Source organism: Asterias amurensis, chromosome 9, assembly GCF_032118995.1.
Source record: "Asterias amurensis chromosome 9, ASM3211899v1".
Taxonomy (NCBI): domain Eukaryota; kingdom Metazoa; phylum Echinodermata; class Asteroidea; order Forcipulatida; family Asteriidae; genus Asterias; species Asterias amurensis.
In genome coordinates, this window is record NC_092656.1 from 6,407,872 (window position 1) to 6,430,769 (window position 22,898).

A 22,898-nucleotide genomic window follows, 5' to 3' on the forward strand; every position below is an offset into this window, starting at 1 on the left:
GAGGATTGTGTCTACTTTGGGTTTTATTGAAGTATCTAGAGCACTGACTGGTCATTCAGTGTCGACATGTTTTGATTTGTTGTTGCTTTGGAGAGATGGGGATCAAAGAGCAATTTCAACAGCTTTATTACAGGTACTGCATCTCTTTGGAAAGCCTCTCACTGTAGTGCATTTTCCCCTCCATTTTACAATCTGGACTTAAAGTCTTGAGGATTAACATCTCATCCCTTTTGCTTCCCTGAGCTATTTTCATCTTGAATACTTTTCGTCTTGTAGCCCCTAATACCAAGAGTGGCTTTTTAGCCTTGTTTGGGGCAAACTTGCATAACAAAAATTGAGCCAAATACTTGTTTCATTTCATAAACCTTTTATTGAATGGTAAATGCAAGCGTTATCAAATGAATTTTGAACTATTAATTCTTGTGTGAAACGGATATTTAAGCTTTTTAAACTTGACCTTGTAGGCGTCTGCCATTACCATTCAATACCTCAAAGCATAAGGGATAAATAAACACACACTACTTATGTTCTTCTTTGTCGAACATTCAATAGATGTGAATTTTCAGCAGAAACCTTACTTGAACAAAAGACATTCAGAACTTTATACTTAGAGGTGGTTGCGCTTGACTTGTTTTAATTTCTAGATTTGAAAACCAGAAGTGTTGAAACTCGTTTGTGCCTGACGACGCATTTCAGTAGTTGAGTGTGCACAAAACTGGACTTAACTCCATGTGTTCTGTTGTTGAAAGGTTGGCTTTCACGTTGTTTACCAATCCACGTGCAGCTACATTGTCTACATACAGTTATCTAGATCCGTAGCTTAGAAACTGTAGAGATTTTCTGACCTCAAATTCAACGGACACACTTGAATGTATTCTTAGTTTTGATGTTTACTTTGCCAAAGATCAGAAGTGTTGCTTCTTGTATGTGGCATTGGAAGTTTCTGTGTAAATGTGTTTTCTTTATAATTCAGAGTGAGTATAGGATATCATTGTCTGTATATTCTAAGATAAAATGGGAGCTGCCTGCTGAAATTTGTGACAGTGTGGCAGCTCACAAACCATCAGCCACATCATTCATGACTGCCCTGACTTCAGACCACCATAAGGCAACCAGGGACCTTGATGGGGATACAATCAAGTGGCTCAAAGTCACACGTGGCTTGAAGTCCCAGAATACAATTTCTTTTTTTTAAATGCATTTTTGCCTTTGAGAAAGACCCTGCTGGGGTGAAAACGAATCGTCAGGCCATTAGCTGTTTTTTGCATGTATACCATAGGTCCTTTTGGTTTAACATTCAATATGTTCAATAGGGTATGAAAGAAGACGATAATAATGAGTGTTGTACAACAGTTTGCCTTGATGATGTCTGCAGAATGCCATGAAATGATCTTGCATGAAAGACGGTCACTTCAACAACTATTGGTGTTAAAATTGACACCATGGTTGTTGTCATCACCCGAGAGAGAACCAAAATGAACATCTAGAAATGAGTGTTTATTGTGATTCTCTTTTTGGTATTTATGTGTGACGACACCCATGGTGTCAATTTTAACACCCCAGTTTTTGCAGTGGGTAGGATTTGAAAAGAGTTGTTGTTCCAGGACGATGCTCAGAGTGCCATAGTCTCAATCATTGAGAATCAATCATTGAGAATCAATCAACCGGAACTCACTTTTATGGCTCTGCTTACTGCTGTACAGTTCATTGAATCTCAAAAATTGCATGATTCAAAATAAGCTCAGAACTTGGTAGTAATGTGAGGCCACATAATTGGGACAGAAAAATCTTTTGAAAATACCGGACAAAATGGAACATGGTGATGTAGAGAGTCTGTAAATCCACTTTAATGAAACACCCACGAGATTCAGGGGGCTTCATCCTTTAGACCAATGGAAGACCCAAACACACTACCCTAGTTTTTTTTTTATCATGGTGATGTAGAGAGTCTGAAAATCCTTTTAACTGTTAACACCAGGAGGTTCAGGGGGCTTCATCCTCTAGACCAAGGGGAGACCCAAACACACTACCCTAGTTTTTTTTATCATGGTGATGTAGAGAGTCTGAAAATCCTCTTTAATGAAACACCCACGAGATTCAGGGGGCTTCATCCTTTAGACCAATGGAAGACCCAAACACACTACCCTAGTTTTTTTTATCATGGTGATGTAGAGAGTCTGAAAATCCTTTTAACTGTTAACACCAGGAGGTTCAGGGGGCTTCATCCTCTAGACCAAGGGGAGACCCAAACACACTACCCTAGTTTTTTTTATCATGGTGATGTAGAGAGTCTGAAAATCCTTTTAACTGTTAACACCAGGAGGTTCAGGGGGCTTCATCCTCTAGACCAAGGGGAGACCCAAACACACTACCCTAGTTTTTTTTATCATGGTGATGTAGAGAGTCTGAAAATCCTTTTAACTGTTAACACCAGGAGGTTCAGGGGGCTTCATCCTCTAGACCAAGGGGAGACCCAAACACACTACCCTAGTTTTTTTTATCATGGTGATGTAGAGAGTCTGAAAATCCTTTTAACTGTTGACACGAGGAGGTTCAAGGGGCTTCATCATCTAGACCAAGGGGAGACCCAGACCCACTACCCTAGTCCTTTATTCCTCGTGATGTAGAAAGTCAATCTTCTTTATTGTAACACCCAGGAGGTTCAGGGGGCTTCATCCTCTAGACCAAGGGGAGACCCAAACACACTACCCTAGTTTTTTTTATCATGGTGATGTAGAGAGTCTGAAAATCCTTTTAACTGTTAACACCAGGAGGTTCAGGGGGCTTCATCCTCTAGACCAAGGGGAGACCCAAACACATTACCCTAGTTTTTTTTATCATGGTGATGTAGAGAGTCTGAAAATCCTTTTAACTGTTGACACGAGGAGGTTCAAGGGGCTTCATCATCTAGACCAAGGGGAGACCCAGACCCACTACCCTAGTCCTTTATTCCTCGTGATGTAGAAAGTCAATCTTCTTTATTGTAACACCCAGGAGGTTCAGGGGGCTTCATCCTCTAGACCAAGGGGAGACCCAAACACACTAACCTAGTTTTTTTTATCATGGTGATGTAGAGAGTCTGAAAATCCTTTTAACTGTTGACACGAGGAGGTTCAAGGGGCTTCATCCTCTAGACCAAGGGGAGACCCATGTCCACTTACCTAGTTCTTTATTCATGGTGATGTAGAAAGTCAATCTTCTTTATTATAACACCCAGGAGGTTCAGGGGGTTTCATCCTCTAGACCAAGGGAAAACCAGGCCTACTAACCTAGTTATGTATTCATGGTGATGTAGAAAGTCTGTAAAACCTCTGAAATATAAAAAGGGGGCTTCATCCTCTAGACCAAGGGGAGACCCATGGTGATGAAGAGAGACTGTAAACCCTATTTAGTGTAAAATTAAGGAGCTTCAGGGGACTTCATCCTACATGTATATCAAGGGAAGACCCGGGCTGTAAATACTCTAAAATGTAACATCCATGAGGTTCAGGGCAGGCCCACTACCTTAGTTCTTTATTTGTGTTGATTTCGTGTAGAGAGTCTGTAAATCATATTTAGTGTAAAATTAAGGAGGGTTCAGGGGGCTTCATCCTCTAGACTGAAGGGAATTCCAGTCCCACTAAAATCATTTAATGGTGTCCAAACATATTTAAGTCTAATATAAATGAACACCACGGCAGTTCAAAGGACTTTATTCCTCTCCATTGACTTGTCATTTTTTATTGTTTCTGATGTGCTTGATCATAACCATCTAACCAAACCTCCCAAGGATGAAATTAGTCTCGGGGAAAACTGATGAAATTTGACCTTGCTTTTTGCTGAGGCTCATTGGTTTCTGAAAGGTGGATTACTCAAACTCTGTAGGAATGATTTGAAACAGTGAGGGAATATCTAATAGTTGTCAGGACCAGTTTGTTGTTTCATTCATCATTAATAATTTGAAATTGATTTGTAGTCACTGTACATTAGGTTTGCGGTAGCACCATGTGTTGTATCTACTTGCCAGGTAGATACATGTAGATTATGTTCTGTGCGGGTGGCACGGTTGGCTTGTGCGTAAAGCGCTCGCCTCTCACCAAGGTGACCCCGGTTCGATTCCCGGTCGGGGCCATATGTGAGTTGAGTTGTGCGTTGGTTCTCTGCTGTGCCACGAGGGTTTTCCAGACTATCCGGTTTTCCTCCCTCAGGAAAAAATGAAACACTTTCGATCTTGGCTGTGCTCCGTGGTCATAATGGGTTGATGTGGCTGGCAGCTGAATGCGCCCTTGCATGCCTGCTTCTCGAACACGTTGTAACCGCGTCCTTCGCAATTCAGCTCTTAGCTGCGAGTAAGGACGATTAGCCCCCCAAATTATTAAATTATTATTAGAAAAATGTCTTGCTTTATATTCTACCACCGTGGAGTAGATTTTCGGAATTTGGGAGACTTCTCAATTCTTAAAAGTACTGTCCTGCTTTTTGGCCTTGACCACTACTTTAGCTTGTAGTGGATCGTTATTAACTTCACTACCGTGGAGTGAGTTCTTAATAGGTCGTCAGGAAACTGATTTGAAGTCACCTTTATTGTAGGGACCTCGATGTAATGAAAATATGATGTCATCATCTCCCAATTATTTCAGATATTTCTATTAGAGTTGTCTTAACTACTTAAAGGGTTTGGGTACGTTTTGTAGGACACAAAACACAAATGTCTACAGATTTAGATTAAACTTACACGGTTTAAACATAATGATAGTAGAAAGCTTTCCTCATTACTTGCTGAGGTGCTATAGTTTTTAAGAAATGGTCAAAACAATTTCACGAAAATAATTTTGCCTAGGTGAGCCAAAAAAGATATTTTAGCATGTACAACAGAATTATGCGACTATCTTAAAAACTTTGCTCTGCGATTTTCACTCTTTTTCTAAAAAAATTTATGACAAATGAAACTGAAACTTCTACAGGTAAATTGTATTAAATATATCTACATTCACAGCAAGTAGGGATTCATGTCATGGCCGTAAATTTGATCTACAAATGGTATCAAAACCCTTTAAAGGGAAGATTTATCATTGGATTTTAGAAAGCATATTCAGGCTCATTTTTCTAGTAGATACTCACTGTTAAGACTTAAGTTGACCTCTTAAAGTACCTTTTTCCCAAAAGAATTGAAACAGAAAGTAAAAAATAAGGTTTTTTAAACCTGATGGTCAATATTTTAAGGGCAGCAAATTTAAGAGCCATTACTCATGGCAGTCTGGTATTTGTATTAATTATCATCAGGCATGGGATCTGCATCTATGAAGTTTCAATGTCAGTTTGATTTTGCAACGTGCACTTTCCAAAAGAAAGTGATACAGCTTGTTTAAAGAGTTCCTTAAGCAAAGCAATTGCCTTAGAACACACAACATTTTTATTGATAAGAAGACGGCCTATATAATGTGCCAGGTGCTTATTTTTTGTCCTAATTTTATTTTAAGGAATTTGTTCTGCTTTGTGCAGCTCTATGAAGTTAGACTCAAGACCAGATCCCCTAAAATTGGTTTGTGTAGTTTTTGTTTCCTGCTTTTAGATATTTTACTCAAATTTGGTTTTTTTGTATTGTACACGCTAATGTCTTGTATACATTTAAGGGTTTTTGCGTTCTAAAGAGAACTCTTCAACTTGATTGATATTTTCAGATTTTGAAAGGATTGACTGAGAAGCTTGGTTTCAGCATAGAAGGTGGCTCAGACACACCCAAGAGCTGTATCTACATCAAGGATATCCTCCTAGGGTCACCCTCGCACCAAACCGGCCGTCTACGCCTCGGCGATCAGCTACTCGACCTCAACGGTCAATGTATGGTGGGAATTACTCACTCTGAGGCAATGAACATCGTTGAGTCAGCTCCGACACATGTAACGCTCGTCGTCTCTCGAAAGAAAGTAGACGAAGAACGAACTTTCGATTCAGACTCCTATGATGATGACATCACCGACTTAGCTTCGGAACTCGCTGCAGCTATGGATGCTGGACCAGACTATAGAGAGGGGACGCCAGACTTTGATGAAGCGGACGGGGTCTTTACGCAGGGTAAATCGTCGACGCCCGTAAGCCCAAAGTCCCCCTACAGTCCGATGTCTGAGAGTAGTGTGAGTCCGAGGAGGCCGTTCTTCCATAATAAGGGAAGTTTTGAAAGTGATGAACATGATGTCATGAATGTTGTCATGAGGAAGCAGATTAATGCAAGAGCCAAAAGGAACTTTCCTTTAGGTGAGTTATGTTAATAACATCAAACTGTGTAGAGGTAACACTTAAAAGTTCGCAAAGTCCAATAAGTTTTTACTAAGGCTAACTTTTTTTTTAATGTTTAGCGACCCCACTCGCTTCCTTTTTAGATGCCGCCTGCTTTTTGTTCTTCTTTCTTCAATATTTTAACGGATGAAATGATACATTTTTAACGAAACCTGACGAAAATAATAAACTTTAAAATAAATATGATCATGTTTTTAGTCTTTAGCACATCAAAATAAGCACATCCAAAAAAAGCTGGCAACAGTTTTGAAAAGTAGCCTGGCCGGTTGTCTTAAATAATGTGTGTGGGGGCCATTTTTGAAAGAAAAAAAAAAGTCCTCCGTTCTTTTTTCAAAAAGGCAGGACACTCAACATGTTTTTGTTTTCATGTAGTACATGTAGGTTTCAACACAATCAAAATGGTTTTGTTTCACTTTCTGTTAACCTAATTTTTTTTGTATTTCCCTGTAACTCAAGTGGCTGTTTTCTGGGCCCAATTTCATAGAGCTGCTTAAGCACAAAAAGTAGCTAAGCACAATAAAAGTTTGCTTACCAGGATAAGGCTACCGGCCAAACTCCCATCTTACTTGTAAATTTGTGACTGGTATCCTGCTCAATTCTGCTTAGCAGAAAAATTGTGGAGCATTATTTTCTGCTTATAAGCACCTCTGGTGTGCAGCTCAAATATTTATAGTCTTAATCTCAAAGGATTTGTTGAGCTACAGTGTGTAGGATTCCTTATTTTGAATTAAAATTTACAAATATGATTATCTTTCTGTAGATCGAGATCCAAGAGGCCTCCTCGAGCGATCGTGGTCGGAGAGCTCCAACTCAACCATTCTGCTGTCCACCAGTGAGTTAGAGAAACTCATTGAGGATGCTAATGAGTCGCTGGACGATATGACGGACAGTAGTGTGTCGGTTGTTATCCTACATAAGGAAAACGAGATGCAAGGTCTCGGGCTGACTGTATCTGGAGGGATAGACCAGGAGAAGAAAGAAATTATGGTGAGCCCATCATCCTCCCTTTCCTATATATCCCTTTTTTTGTTGACAGTTCCCCTCGGCACATTGTGTGTATGCATGTTCCTCACTTTGGCATGTCATGGCTTTGCGGTTAAGAGCACCAGATTCAAACTCTGGTGTTTCTGATCAGCAGAGTTTGGGTTCTAGAGTCGGGACCTATTTCACTTAACCATGATGCTTCGTCCTTCGGATGGGACGTGTTGGGCCCGTGTGTTGTGTAACGCACGAAAAAGAACGCAGTGCACTTATCGAAGAGAGAAGGGGTTCGCCCCGGTGTTCCTGGTTTGATTGGCTGCATATTGCGCCACAGCACCTTGTAAACCATTACATGGTGTTATGTAAAGGAATAGGTCTCATACTTCATTCGTAGTCCCACATACCTTGCAGGAAATACGTATGTTAAAGCGCCTTGAGCGTCACTGAGTGATGGGTATGCACGCTCTATAACAAGCCACTATTATTATTATTATTATTATTATTATTATTATTATTATTATTATTATTATTATTATTATTATTATTATTATTATTATTATTATTATTATTATTATTATTATTATTACTATTATTACTTTTGCCATCAAAGTTTTAAAAGACCATCTTTATAGCTCATAAAAAAAGGGTGAGACCTACAGGGCCCTCTCTAGGCGATAAGCAGACACCTTTGTCTTGCCCTTACCAATAATGTAAATTGTCTTTACCTCCACTCCAATTCAGGTTCATCGGGTGATACCTAACGGTCTCGCTGACCGAGATGGTCGGATCCAGCGGGGCGATCGTGTCCTCTCCGTCAACGGGAAGGTGTTAAAAGATTCAAAACACTCTGAGCTCCTTGAGATGCTGAAGAGTAAGAGGCAAGATGTAGTGTTAGTCATCGCTCAGCACGTAGCCCCGGAAGAAGAAGGTGAGTGAGACTTTGAGCAAGTTTGAATGTGCACCATGGTTTACTAAAGGTTGACTATTTTGAATCGATTCCAGGCTGGTCGACCATTAGTTGACTACTGTGGTAGACCATTTGGAACCAGCCTTAGATCTATGTTTTCTTCCGTGGTCCCATGAGCCTGTTCCATGCTGAAATGAATAGAATGGAACCAGTGACACTATAGCGAGAAGGCGGAAGGCGATGGAAGTGTTGAATACCGTTGTACCAATGGTTGTCTAGGCTTCCAAACGAGTCTTTCAAGAGATTGTGTCACTGCTCATGTACTTTTTTCAGTGGTCAACTGCAGGTCGACTTTATGTGGCCGATCAGAGCATTCGATCGAAACATTGAGTTGTCTGTCAACCACCGATTCTTTTCAGAACCAACACTACTCAAAAGAGATTTTCACATAGTACAAACCTCACCTAATTGTATTCTCACTATAATTTCTTATTTCAGACGGTGTGTTTTTAATTTCATAGTTTGCTAATAATTCATTCATCTGATTACTTTGACAGAAGAAGAACTATCCACTTCTAACGTCGTAGACATTGAGATGGCCAAGGGACCAGCCGGACTGGGCTTCAGTGTGGAAGGCGGGAAGAGCTCCCCAAAAGGTGATCTACCAATCACAGTCAAGAAGATCTTCACTGGGGGCGTGGCTAACCGCAGCGGGCAGATCCACGTAGGAGAAGAGATCATACAGGTCAATGGTCAGCGGATGGCTCCACTAACCCACTTCGAGGCCTGGACTTATTTGAAATCACTACCTATCGGGATTGTTAAGATGAAGATAAAACGTGTTAAATTGAAGGAGTAGATGGCATGCATCTTTATTCAGCCTGAACAATCCCTCCACGCCATTTCTTCCCCAGTATTTTGTCCCAGTTAAGATGAAGATTGAACATGCTTAATCAAAGGAGTAGATGGGGCATCTTCATTCAACCTCGGTGATTGATCTCACTGCGTAATTTTTCCCAAGCATGTCTTTTTGGCTCATTACTCCTGGAAGTGGTTCATTTAAAATATGGCACATTTTAATTAGGCCTGTGGCCGATCCACTCTAAGCACCCGCTCCAGTATGGTAACCCGCAAAAGCGGCATCAAGATAAAAATGCAACCGGTCCCCTGTCTGATTCTTCTTTGATGTTGTGATACTTCTAACTGTATGCAGTTTAGGGTGACCGTGTAATAACATGATTCCTTTGAAATGAAATCGCATCAAAATACACATGCATTTTGACATGCATGAACTAAGCGTCCATACAAGTGCTAAAATGTTTTTAACAAGCGTGCATGCAGAGTAGTCCCTTTTGGGAGCCAATTAACGTTGTTTTTCGGTACATCCCTATCAGGGGTAAGTGACGAGAGGTATTGATATGGCACGCTGCCCATGGTAGCGAGGCTGATCTTTATTCTATTTTGATGATGGTGGTGCTAGGTATCTTATCACACCATTCTTTGCTAGATTTCTCATCAGTGGAGTAGCAACAGTGCCCTCTTGAGTCATGTTTAGGCCAGTGGAGAAACAACAGAGTCTGTTTTTATGGAGACATAAACAGCGCCCTCTTCAGTTGATTTGCTGTGAGTTTCTCTTGGTGCAGTCAACAGCCATCCGATTTGAGTTCAGTCTACGACACTCTTTTTGAGTGGAACAATTGTCTATACCGGCAATCGTTTGAAGATGAATTTTTATTTCCGATTCAACTTGACACCCAGCAAATAACAAAATGTTTTCACAGTGAATAGCGTTAACGCCTTTTGTTCAATAAGCAGTAAGACTGGTATGCAAATCATTGGTAACCCTCGGACTCCTCCTGTGTTCATCTTGATCTACCGCCAGTTTGTTTGAAATCTGAAGAATGATTGGCCAGCCGCTGTTGTCAATCATAAACTTTAACCAATGCAAGGTCTGTTTATTCGCACTGTCTTTGTTGTGTTGTGCATTCAGTTCCATGGCAAATGCATGCAAATTAAGATGGGGAGCTTACTCCGACTTGATGAATATTTTATGGAAAGTTTGGGACGTAGAACTTCAGTATGTAATCTCAATTGCAAAGAGATTGTGACAGAAAGAGCTTGGCTTCAGGAAGTTTTGACTTTCAGTGTTTTTTCGTGAAGGACAAAAGGTTTTTCTATGAGAAAGTAATAAGGACATAAAGAACACAAGGTTTTGCTCTGTGAGCAGGTATTCACTACGCAAAATGTGTGCTGTGCTGAATTGAGACCAGGGTGGAATGTTGGCGAATCATAGTGGTAGCTACATGTCACATGACTGCTCTGATTTATGATAAGATTCAGGGAAATGTGCAAACTCAAATTTGCTGCGTATCAGAGAATGTCATTACTAAGATGCTGCACTACATCATGTGTGTTAAAAGTTCTGAAAATAGTTTTGGAAAGAGGTCATGATCAATTTTTTTTCTTCAAATTTGTTCATGAGAGATCGTCTAACATCACAAGGCCGGACAGCCACTTCAAGGTGAGGGCTACACTTAACAACTGCCACCAGGGGCAGGTTGCCACCTAATCATGGGGATGAAACAGGGTTACCCCCTTTCACAGTCTGTAAGGATGTAGGCATGGGTATCTTCCACTAAGAGTCTGGCTGGTAGAGCAAAATGCACTACCTTCCCAATTTTTTTTTACATCACTGGGACTCAAACCCTCACTCTGCTGCTGACAACAACACCAGAGCTTGGGTCTGGTGAACTAGACTGCTACATAATGCCACGTGAACTAGACGGCTTAACATTTGAAATGGAAACAGGTTTTGGTAGTTTTTTGGCAGAATTACAAAATCAGTTTAAATTTACGCAAGAGTTTACTCATTAAGAAACTTCAGCGTCTCAAGAAGGGTAAATGTCCATTTTTGGCCCTATGACTGAAAGCTGGTTTCAAAAAGTCTTTAAAAATGTTTAAATCAGAAATAGAGACTGTGCTTCTCTCAATTTATTAACAAGATTTTATGAACGTTGCGTCTGTGTATGACAAGACTTTAGTAATTGAATTGAAGGAATTATCTTATTCAGAATCAATTGTGTTGATATTTTGCTTGTCAGCTGAGGGTTTTCGTTCATATTTATAAAAAAGGATTGTAGATTTACAAAGCTTTTAAGCGGATGGTTTTGCCTGCCCCCTTGGTTTATTTGTTGCTTGTATATTTAAGGAATATTAATTTTCCACTTATTAATACTTTTAAACTACTTAATTTTTTTTTGTCATTCAGTTATTCATCATTGTGTACAGTTTGTAAATAATTTGATATCATATATCATTTTAAAAAAAGTGCAATAATATTATATTAACTTGACTGTGGTCAACCCCACACTGTCCAGCATTTAAAAGGAAGAAAGTGTTTTAAGCCGTAACTGGGAAGAAAACTGCCAAACTATTTGTCTTTGGATGTGGTTGTGGCTAGATGTGTCTGCTTGTAACTCAGCATTGTAGCTATAGACAATAGCCACAAAACATAATCACCCACTCAATGATCTTTCCCCCCCATATTTCTACTGCATATGGAGCATAGGTGTCTAGGACCAATGGGACTTATTCTGGCTCTTGTGTTGGACTGCACATCAAATTTTGAATCTTGCATTTGTAATTTTCTTTATCAAACTTAATTCAGTATACTCAAAAAGCCTTCCAAGTTTAACTCCGGTGGATAGTTGTTTCCCCCGAATGTTTTCCTGGTTTTCATGGCTGCATCACAATGATTGTCTACCTTTTAAACAGAAGGTACCCATATATCTTCCTCCCTGGTGGTAACCATTATTTTTAGTTATACTTTTTAACGTTAATTGAATTTGGCTACCAAAAATAACTCAAAACTTAAAATTTGAGAAGGAAAAACAAATTTGTGTTTTATTTGTTGGAATTATGGAGGAAAACTTTTTTTCACAGCAGACTTTTAAATTATAACTTCAGTCGGGAGACGGCCATTTTGAGGTTTGTTTTTTAAACGATCGCTGTATTTTTTTATAAGCTGTGAGTATATCCCACCAAATGTGTGCAGTCCGAATGGTTTATTAATGCCTTGATTAAAATTCAAACGCTGCCTTGTACAAAGTGTGATTTGTTTTCAAAAAAATTGAGCATCGCAATAACATTTTTTGTTTTTGTTTTTTAATTGACTTTTCGCAAACGTCTGTAACAGACTCTGTCTTCCATGTCGTTTTACAGGTTTTACTTAGTGCTTAAACAAATACTATCAAGGGCTTGTTAACTTTTGTAGGTAATGTAAACAAATAATATTAGCTATTTTTCAGTATTAAAATACTAAAATAAAGCGACGTCTCAGCATCTCCAGTTTGTTTGCTTTTAAACCCCCCCCCCTCTCCTTCCTTTGCCAAATGTGTACCAAACACCATGACTCTACTTTTTAATTGAATTTGGCTTACAAGGGTCATGGGTGCGAATCCCACCCGAGTAACATGCCTGTGATATTTTTTTCAGAGGACTCGGGGAAAGTACTGAGTATCTAGGTCTCGAGTAAGGTTGGAACCCCAGACCTCATTTTCAGAAAAATTTTCACCTTCAAATCTTGTAAGCAACAACACGACACACAATAAAACACACTTCAAATAAAAATAGTTTTAATAGCTTTAATTAAACCTTTTTATTTAGTGGATAATGTTCAAGTTTTACAAAGTGCTTCATTACGTACGGACAGAAATGAAGACAGGTTAAATCTCTAGTGATATATGGGATTTATTTACAACTGGGAAACCAGGAATCCTGTAAACAGTTTGTAGTTCAAATTTCATTCTGCTAACAGAAACAATGAACAAATCTGTAACAAAAATAAGGTTGGAAACAAGACTGAGAATACAACATTTCTAAAAACATTCTTAATTTGACACTTTCCCAAATAATTATTAATTCCCTTCTTCCTTTAAAGGCAGTGGACACTACTGGTAATTACTCAAAATAATTATTAGTATAAAACCTTACTTGGTCACGAGTAATGGGGAGAGATTGATGGTATAAAACACTGTGAGAAACGGTTCCCTCTGAATTTACGTAGTTTTCGAGAAAGAAGTAATTTTCCACGAATTTGATTTTGAGACCTCAAGTTTAGAACTTGAGGTCTCGAAATCAACCATCTAAACGCACACAACTTCGTGTGACAATGGTTATTTTTCTTTCATTATTATCTCGCAACTTCAATGACCAATTGAGCTCAAATTTTCACAGGTTTGTTATTTTATGCATATGTTGAGATACACCAACTGTGAAGGCTAGTCTTTGACAATTACCAATAGTGTCCACTGCCTTTAAAAAAAACAGACATTTATAAGACTGTGTTGGTGTTTTGAACAGTAGAATTTAGCAGAAATGTCACTACCACACGTTCTTCACATTGAGAAATTTGTCTTCACACAATAATAAGACAGTCAAATTGAACAGAATTCTCTAATCACATTCACCTTAAGTTTTTTTTACAACGTTAGTTTTTCTCCAAGTATGGAAGATTGGATTCAGACAAAATGTTACATTAAATGGGAGTGGTACATGTATGTTGTTGGTGTTCACACACAAATTCCTATTTATGAACCGAATCTTTATTTATCGTCTTATTAGCCAAGTGTAGTGTATTAATATAGTCATGTGTAACTCAGTCCACTCTGTGCTAAATCGAGATGGGGCACAATACCTCAAAATCTGACCCACAGCCACTAGGCTGCCATAAGCAACAACCCAAGTATCAGCCACAGCCAATAGTTGTTATTAGCAACAACCTTAAGGATAGCCACCACCACTAGGCTGCCTTAGTGACAGCTTCAGCCAATGGACTGCCATTAGCAATTAACAGCCTCGGTGACAGCCACAGCCAAAAGGATGCCATTAGCAACAACCTAAGTATCAGCCACAGCCAATAGTTGTTATTAGCAACAACCTTAAGGATAGCCACCACCACTAGGCTGCCTTAGTGACAGCTTCAGCCAATGGACTGCCATTAGCAATTAACAGCCTCGGTGACAGCCACTGCCAAAAGGATGCCATTAGCAACAACCTAAGTATCAGCCACAGCCAATAGTTGTTATTAGCAACAACCTTAAGGATAGCCACCACCACTAGGCTGCCTTAGTGACAGCTTCAGCCAATGAACTGCCATTAGCAATTAACAGCCTCAGTGACAGCCACAGCCAAAAGGATGCCATTAGCAACACCTTAGTGACAGCCACCACCACTGGGCTGCCATAAGCAAAAGCCTTTATGACAGCTCCAGCGAATGGGCTGCAATTAGCAATTAACAGCCTAAGTGGCAGTCACAGCCAATGGGCTGCCATTAGCAACAGCCTTAGTGGCAGTGAGAGCCAATGGTCTGCCTTTAGCAACAACCTTTGTGGTAGCCACAGCCAATAAGCAACAGCCCTTGACAGCCACAGCCAATAGACTGTCATTAGCAACAGCCTTAGTGGCACGGTCTGCCTTAAGCAACAACCTTTGTGGCAGCCACAGCCAATAAGCAACAGCCTTCGTGACAGCCACAGCAAATAGGCTGCCATTAGCAACATCCTTAGTGTAAGCCACAGCCAACAGGCATGAAACTTAACACAGATAAGTGGTACCCAGAGCTTTGTATGGCCTGATTGCATTAGCATAGCAGGGAACCAACCATGTGTATGTTTTGAGGCAGCCACAGCCAATAAGCAACAGCCTTCGTGACAGCCACAGCAAATAGGCTGCCATTCGCAACAGCCGTAGTGTAAGCCACAGCCAACTAAACACAGATACGTGGTACCCAAAGCTTTGTATGGCCTGATTGTATTACCATAGCTGGGAACCAACCATGTGTAGGATGTTTGCGGATGTCACCAATGAAATACTTGTGAAACTTGTGTTTACTCTGTGACCATTTTGCTTTAAATATTTTGTAAAGAAAAGCCATCATGGAAAGTGCCATAATTCTCTTAACTTGATTGTTATATATGTTTTATTCAATTATACAAATCCCACCATTACCCTTTTCTACATTTCCCCCTGTAAGGTCTTATATTCAACAAAATAAACCAATAAAATAATATAAAGTTTAAATCATTCAACAAAATAAACCAATAAAATAATATAAAGTTTAAATCATTCTAACCCCTTGCTACAACCCTCTCAAAAAGAAATTCAAATATAGAATTATAATGCAGGAAAAAAAGGCACATAATAACTACTTATGCTACACTTATAGTTTTAACTTAGCCTATTTACAAATACATGTATAAGAAGAAACTTTTTAAACCAAAATACATTAGATGTTAACAAAGGGGAAAATAACTCAACCCAACCTAAATCCTTTTTGCACGCGACCAAGTAAGTTGTTTTCATCAACATCCAACTGTTCTTCAAAAGCTCAGGGCCCAATTTCATAGAGCTGTTTATCACAAAAAATTTGCTTAGCATGACATTTTTGCCTTGATAAAAACAGGCTTACCAATCAAATTTTACATGTGTTGCACATTGCTTGTATTCAGCTGTTGTTTGCTTATCCTAAAAATTTGGTTTGTAATCCTATTTTTATCAAGAAAGAAATTTCATGCTAAGCAAATTTTTGTGCTAAGCAGCTCTATGAAATTGGGCCCAGGCCATGTCTGAATTGGCAGCTACGGCTACAGCTACGACTGAATCCAGCATCATCATGCATTGAAGTAAAGGATGGCCATAGGAACACACTTAGCAACAGTCGTAGCCGTAGCCGCCAATTCAGATGCAGTATCAGTGAACAATTCTTCTGACATTTTTAACTTGTTTCGTTCCCCCGACTGCATATTAAAAATCAAGCATACTCTCTCTTACTTTACAATCAAAGGGACCAGACTGTTTTTCCCTTTCTAGCCTCGGTTTGGTTACACTGAATTCGAATGGGGATGCCATGTTTGATATCTTAGTAAAAAGGCTCTTGGATTCAGACTCATTGATTGAAGTGTTTAATTGTTTTGGTAACAAAGTTTGGTATTCGGCTCAGCAGATAAACCAAACTGATCGGGTTCAAAATAATCAAGCCAAAAGGTGATGTTGTTTGAAATAGCTGCTTCCATTACAAATGGATTGGACATAGCGTCATCAACTGCCATATTTGATGATAAACAATGATAAAACTGCACGCGTGTATGCATCGAACACACCCCTCAGCCAATGATAGCCTTTCACATGTGCACATTTCATCAAAGATAGTGGTCAATGACGTCATGTGCAATCCATTTATCCAGTACTTAACACACATGAGTGTAATGGATAGAGCAACACTAGACGTTACGCATAAATTTGCAAACACAAATCAAACATGGCTTGTTGTTAAGCACACAGCCACAGATGTCACTGTTGCCCTTCCTTTGTCATCCATTAACAAACAAACATTAACAAAAGTACAAGTAAAACAAAAATTCATATTGGGATGAATTATTAATCAGGCATGATATTTGGTTATTTGAAAAAAAAGGTAGGAAAATTTTCTCGTAGAAGAGCTGACCCGCAATGTATGTACGTACACATGACTCTGCAGGCACTTTAAAGGCAGTGGACACTATTGGTAATTACTCAAAATAATTATTAGCATAAAACCTTTCTTGGTGACGAGTAATGGGGAGAGGTTGATGGTAAAAGACATTGTGAGAAACGGCTCCCTCTGAAGTGGCATAGTTTTTGAGAAAGAAGTAATTTTCCACGAGTTTGATTTCGAGACCTCAAGTTTAGAATTTGAGGTCTCAAAATCAAGCATCTGAAAGTACACAACTTCGTGTGACACGGGTTTCTTTTTCTTTCATAGTTATCTCGCAACTTCGACGACCAATCGAGCTCAAATTTTCACAGTTTAGTTATTTCATGCATATGTTGAAATACACCAACTGTGAAGGCTAGTCTTTGACAATTACCAGTAGTGTCCACTGCCTTTAACCACAGTTTTGCAGACATTTCCCAGGCACAACAAAAAACTAAAATCAGACTTGAGTTTGAAGAATATCACGCCTCATTAATAAATGAACTTGGGGTGCCTTAAAAAGTACTATTTTTAAACAATTTGTTTTCAATCCTTCTAATATTTGTTTGAATTTTTTTTATTAAATTTAACTTTTAAAGAAGGAATTAACCAAACATATTGAACTGAAATTATTTTAAACAGAATCGCACAACCATGATAATAAAAAATTGCTAATGTAAATCTCTGTTTTTGGCCTAACTGTCGTTAAAGCCCTGTTTAGGTATTGAATAGAAAATTTTATGATTTGGACAGTTTTTTTTATGAGCTATTTTTATTTTTTTACAACTGATGTTTGTTGATGGGTTTTTCAAGATGAAACAAATCCAAAAACCAAAATAAATATAAGAATACATGTACATGGAAAGAGTAATATACAGACCTAAAATAAATCTATTTATTCCATTCAGACTAATCATGTTAAAATGTGAGTATGTGACAGGCCATATGAAAAATGAGTCTCTTCTCGCACAGCAACTTTCAAGTACAAGTGGGAAAATCAGGTTGAAATTGTTTTTTTGTGACTACAGTTTCTTTCTTCTCAATTTTTTATTCTCAAATAGAAACTTTTTTCAGACCATTTTGTTTCATTGGAGTACTTTTCTCCCTTACAATATTTGATTTTTGTTTTTAATTAAACAGGCCGCTTCTCCATCACGGGTAAATTTCAGGTTATGACAAACCAATTTGTTTGAACGGTCATAACTTTAATAACCCAAAATTACACAAGTTTGTAATGCAAAAATTATGCATGCATTGTTCAGCTAAAAAATGAAATTGTCCACCAGCCCCCCCCCCCAACTCAACTTCACTGAGCCCATCAAAAAACAAATCCCACAAGTGCATAGGTGTTGGATTTTGTTGACCTTGGTATCTAGCAATTTTCAAACAATCGAGGGATGTATTTTGGAAGATTTGACAGTCTCCTATTTAGGAATCTATGACTGTATTCTAAACTTGATGTTGGAATGGTGTTGGTCCATTAGATTTGCGTGTTTTACATACAATCCTCAAGAAACTATTCAAATTATTAATTTATTTTTTACAAAGATTTGTTTCTTCTGTTTCTTCTACACTTACAGCACCCTCTAAGACCATTTATTTACAATAAAATAATAATCTTTGTAAACTTAAGTATAATCCAAGTAACACTAATTATAGACCAAAGCTTGTTGACAATGTTTCTTTCTCGTTGTTAGTATCACAAAGTATTTTTTTAAACCAATGGTATTTAAAGGGAGGGTATTACAGCTTTGGTAATTACTCCAAAACTTACCAAATGCCATTAAATCTCAAAAACGCTGCCGTCTTTTAAAATGAAAATTCTTTAAAGTTAGTTGTTTTGAATTTTCTACATTTATACTGGATTGAAACAACTGAACAGTTCAAAAAACCAAAAGTATACTTTCTTTTAAACCAGTGATTTTGCTTGAGCGACAAGAAACAGTTTACACACTTACAATGGTTTCCAGAAAAGCGTTTAGGCTACTCTTTTAAAAATGTTGTCGCACTCATACCCATCCCCACCCCCCCCCCCTACATCCAAAAAACACACAAACAAACAATAAACAGACATATGTTGTATTGTACATGCAAGGCGAAATTCATCAAATATTGCAAAGTGTGATGCAACACTTCTGCGGGAAACCCACGTGTCCATCATGCTTTGTGCGTAAAGCTTAGTGCATAATACGTAGGCTGGAGAAACAAATAATCTGGTACCTTACTTGTATACAGAACATTGAATCTAACTCGTCAGTGTGTGAGCAGGGAGCTAGACAAGGGCTTCAGAGTGGATATGTTCATTATGACACCGAAGAGCGAGAAGTATTTTGCTTATAAGAAATCAAACTTTAAAGACTCCAAACTCACATTCCATGATGAACTTACATCCCTGTTTAGACCCCTTGCACAATGCACAGCACACTTATAACATGCACCTCTCTTGTCCGCCATTTTGGTAGTCAAAATTGTGCACGAAGGATTTGACCTCCAAAATGATTGGAATGGTGGACGCGCATTCTTAGGAAGTGCGTTCCGCGTTGTGCAAGGGGTCTTTTGTTAATACATGTAACAGTTTTGTCTACAAACAAATAGGACGTGTTAACACCACCAATGGGAGACTGTGGAATGTAGGTGGCAGCAGACTTGGGTAAATTTGCATTGTTTACGTAGTTTTGTGAATGCGCACCTTACCGAAAACAACAGATTTACCTGGAAAGTGTGCTGCCACCTAGCGTTCCAAAAGTCACCAATTCAATAGATTCAATTTAGAAGTTCATATAACAGGTCAAGAGATGATGAAATGAGATTTTTTTTTACATGGGATCATTTGATGAAGGCGGCTATGACAGCCCACATGACGTCATTGACTCCCTGTTTGCCGATCTGAGCATCTGGATCCAGGTCTAGTAGTTCACGAACTCGCTTCATCGCCAACTGGAAGAGACAAACAGAAAGTACTTTTGAAATATGTTGCTTTTTTTAATGCAAGTTTGCCCCCAACAAGCTTCAAAGCCACTCTTGGTAAGGGGCTACAAAAAAAAATATTAAAGATGAAAATAACTCTAATAACCCTAATAAGGGAATAAAAGGGTAGCAACGAGTATACACGGCCGATTAAAGCCGGCAGGTTCGAATTGCCGTGTGATAAAGGCCCGAGCCGAAGGTTTTAAATGGAAGTTTAAGAACGAGTCACTACTCTTTTATTCCCATTCATAAATGCCCTTTTGTTAAAAAACGTTTAAAAAATACAATTACAGACACTTTGACATAAGCTTATTTTGACAGTTGAAAATTCGAGGTTTGAAATATTTTTTTCAAAAACTTTGTGAAGAGTCTGTTGCGCGTGGGTTGTGTGTACGCGCGCGCGCTTAGAAATAGATAACGCGCGCGCGCTTTGAAGTAAATTACGCGCTGTTACTAATAGCTATGACTTGCATTCTGCGTGATAATCGCCAGCCAGTTATAAACACTGGTCATTATCAACCGTTTAAACACCCCCACGTGACTAGCTCTCCACCAAAAGGAGTAGAAAAACTGTCTGGGGTGTTTTTGAATGCAAGTTTGTGTCCCAAACAGGTTTTATTGTATAGGCCCTATATCTTTATTTATACACACTGTAGAATTGAAACAATCGAATGGTTCTTAAAACCATCCCATCAATACGCACCTCGTAATCTTCGTCAGAGAGAGGAGCAAATGCATTTTCCAGGACGTCCGATGAGTGAGCCAGATAAATAAGAGACAATAATCTCTTCTCGATACGGTGGGGGTCATTAGGCCAGCGACTTAGCACACCATCTTGTACTCGTTTGATAAGGCGCTGCTTGGCTGTGGTGTCGGTCAGGGGATGTGTTGTCATGTCGAATAAGAGGAAGTTCTGCTTCTCCGTGGTCAGGACGCCTTTCTCTACGAGGTTTTTAGCGAGGCGCTCTCTGACGTTACGAAGTTGATATCGAAGCTTGGCCGGGTTCCATGTCTCCCCTGTTAGAATAGAAAAGACATTGTTATATTTCCATCGAACAGTGCAAGATTCAAAATAGATTTTTGGGGTTAAACAAAGAATTGTCTAGAGTGGGATTCCAACCAACGACCTCCGGATTAACGTGCCGGCGCTCTACCAACTGAGCTATCTAGCCTTAGTCAGTTTCCCTTGTGGTTTATATTGATTCAAAATTGAATAACAATAATACGCAGGTACTTTGTTTGGGCACAGCAATTTTCCTCTAATTAGGGGCACTTCTTAGAGCAAACTGTAAACTTGTATTTGTTTTGGAAAAGGGCACCACAGCAAATGCCGAGGGTGCTGTGGGTTATTTTGAGGCCTAAGAAAGTATACCGTTCACAGACAAGGGCCCGGTTTTAGTGGCTCTGCTTACTGAAGCAAAGAATCGGCATATACGTGAGCAGGGAATTCTACGCTAACGTCAAGCAAGTTTCACGAGTTTGCAGAGAATTTGTGCTTGTGCAGAGAATGCCTAGTATTACGTGGAGTATGCAAGCATACTGCACAATACTAGGCATTCTCTGCTTACGCAGCTAACATAGAAATTTGGTGCTTGCATCGAAAAACCCTCAGAAGACCTTACAAGGTAAAGGGACACGAACAAGGGACCTTTGCTTACCACTGAGTAATTCAATCCAGCCTTGTGTCGTTTCTTGGTTGCTCGTCTCTTTCACAAGTTTCAATGCCTCGTCTAGTAACACATCCCCGGTTGGCGTTTCCGACTTACACTGAACTTTGCGGTTTAACAGACTCCTTCGTCTCATGCCAGTCTTTTCTAATTCAATGCGACCCTTGAGACCTAGTTCTATTAGCATACATCCCCTGAGACCAGATGATATACAGTCATTCCAGAAGGAGGTGTAACCCTGTAATGAAGAATCACAACAAAATCATGTTTAGCAGGGGTTTTTTTTTAGTTTGTTTTTTTAAGCAACAGGATCATCGATATTCAGTACAGAAGTTATTTTGTTCATAAAGTGTAAAGAGTGGTTGGAACATAAGAGAAAGATTGTTGGAGTAAGCAGCAAAAAGGAATTTAAATTTAAACGTGTCTTCGTTTTGTATACATTGTCTTGTAAAAAAGTTTCTCAAAAGGGGAAGTAAAAAGCAGTCATATTATTCAGATTTTTACACTGAAGAAACAGTTTAAACAAACTGGCCATTAACATTATTAGAATTTAAATTAGACACATCTCTTATTGAGCATTAATTACCTTCTCCATGTTAAAATCAGTGAAACCTAAATAACCAGATTGAATGAGTCATCTGTTAATTGTAAATTAAGTATAAATTAGGGACTAAACATTCATTGTATTGTATTGACAAATATTATTAAAATTTTAGTATTGTATTGTATTTGTATGATGAAAACTGAATTGTTGACTCCCATTTTTTATATGAAAAACTCAACACAGAAAGGAAGATAGAAGAATATTATTCAGTAACTTCAGATATTATATTAATAGAGACACAATTCCCTAATTATTTGTGCTTGCCCTGAGCAGTCAGTAGAGGACATTTCATAGACACAAAAATTAAATTAGATATATTCTCTAGACTGGGCCCTTCGATTTATAATAATCTGTTTATGTTCGGCAGCTAAGTAAACAATGCATTTTGCATGAGTATACAAAGACGACCACACACCCTACCTCCCCACCCTTTAAACAAATTAACCTTTCCTAAAAGATAACTCAACATATAAAGCACATTATTGCGACCACCTGACCTCTTTATCCTTCAGCCCAAGCAAGAGGACTTCTTCCATCAAAGTTAATCTTTTTGCCTTGGAATCTTCCGTTTCGTACTCATCCTCCTCGTTCAAATCCGGCGAGTAATTCTCCTCGTCTTCGATTCCTTTCCCGCCATCGGCACCTTTTGAACCCGTGTTTCTTTGCGTCAAATTTCCACCACCCCGCCTGGTTATCGAAGTCATGTTTTAGAAGTAATTGTGGTCACAAATTTGGAGGAGTTTGTAGAAAACTTTGTTGAATGCGTAACAATATTATGATGGACAACCAATATGGCCGCTGTTCATTTTACCGTACCCTCTATCTGTGACGAAAGCAGCTCTGGATTAGACAGACAGAGGGCGCCCTTCAAGTTCTGTTAATTATTTTTTATTCATGTATGTACAATGTGCATAGATGTGTCATTATCATTATGATTTATTAAGTGCGAAGTTATAATCTTTACGCAAAAAAATGTTTGCAATG

At 38.8% G+C, this 22,898-nt stretch overlaps 2 protein-coding genes across 4 annotated transcripts in view; one reads left to right on the forward strand and one right to left on the reverse strand.

Moving 5' to 3' along the window:
* The window catches only part of LOC139941522 (uncharacterized), a 103,612-nt gene extending 91,127 nt beyond the window's left edge, over nucleotides 1–12,485 (forward strand). For 2 of the 3 annotated variants that reach the window (XM_071938059.1, XM_071938061.1), the window contains 4 exons: nucleotides 5,661–6,234; nucleotides 7,037–7,263; nucleotides 7,999–8,185; nucleotides 8,722–12,485. In XM_071938059.1, coding sequence (XP_071794160.1) covers nucleotides 5,661–6,234; nucleotides 7,037–7,263; nucleotides 7,999–8,185; nucleotides 8,722–9,023 — 1,290 coding nt within the window. In that variant the 3' untranslated portion in view covers nucleotides 9,024–12,485. The remainder of the gene's footprint in view (nucleotides 1–5,660; nucleotides 6,235–7,036; nucleotides 7,264–7,998; nucleotides 8,186–8,721) is intronic. The other variant, XM_071938060.1, reaches the window with a different exon arrangement.
* Nucleotides 12,486–12,793: 308 nt separating this feature from the next.
* On the reverse strand, nucleotides 12,794–22,741 carry LOC139941510 (Golgi phosphoprotein 3-like). Its single transcript, XM_071938044.1, has 4 exons — nucleotides 22,412–22,741; nucleotides 21,302–21,548; nucleotides 20,347–20,660; nucleotides 12,794–19,613 (listed from the first exon to the last, which is right to left on the reverse strand). The coding sequence occupies exons 1-4, from the start codon at nucleotides 22,616–22,618 to the stop codon at nucleotides 19,503–19,505; spliced, it is 879 nt and encodes a 292-aa protein (XP_071794145.1). The 5' UTR covers nucleotides 22,619–22,741; the 3' UTR covers nucleotides 12,794–19,502.
* Between the last annotated feature and the right edge of the window lie 157 nt (nucleotides 22,742–22,898).

Coding starts and splice junctions, on each gene's coding strand:
- LOC139941510 (XM_071938044.1), bottom strand. CDS start 22,618: ATGACTTCGATAACCAGGCGGGGTGGTGGAAATTTGACGCAAAGAAAC. Junction 21,549..22,411: donor TTGGGCTGAAGGATAAAGAG/GTCAGGTGGTCG, acceptor TCTTCATTACAG/GGTTACACCTCCTTCTGGAA. Junction 20,661..21,301: donor CTGGATTGAATTACTCAGTG/GTAAGCAAAGGT, acceptor CTATTCTAACAG/GGGAGACATGGAACCCGGCC.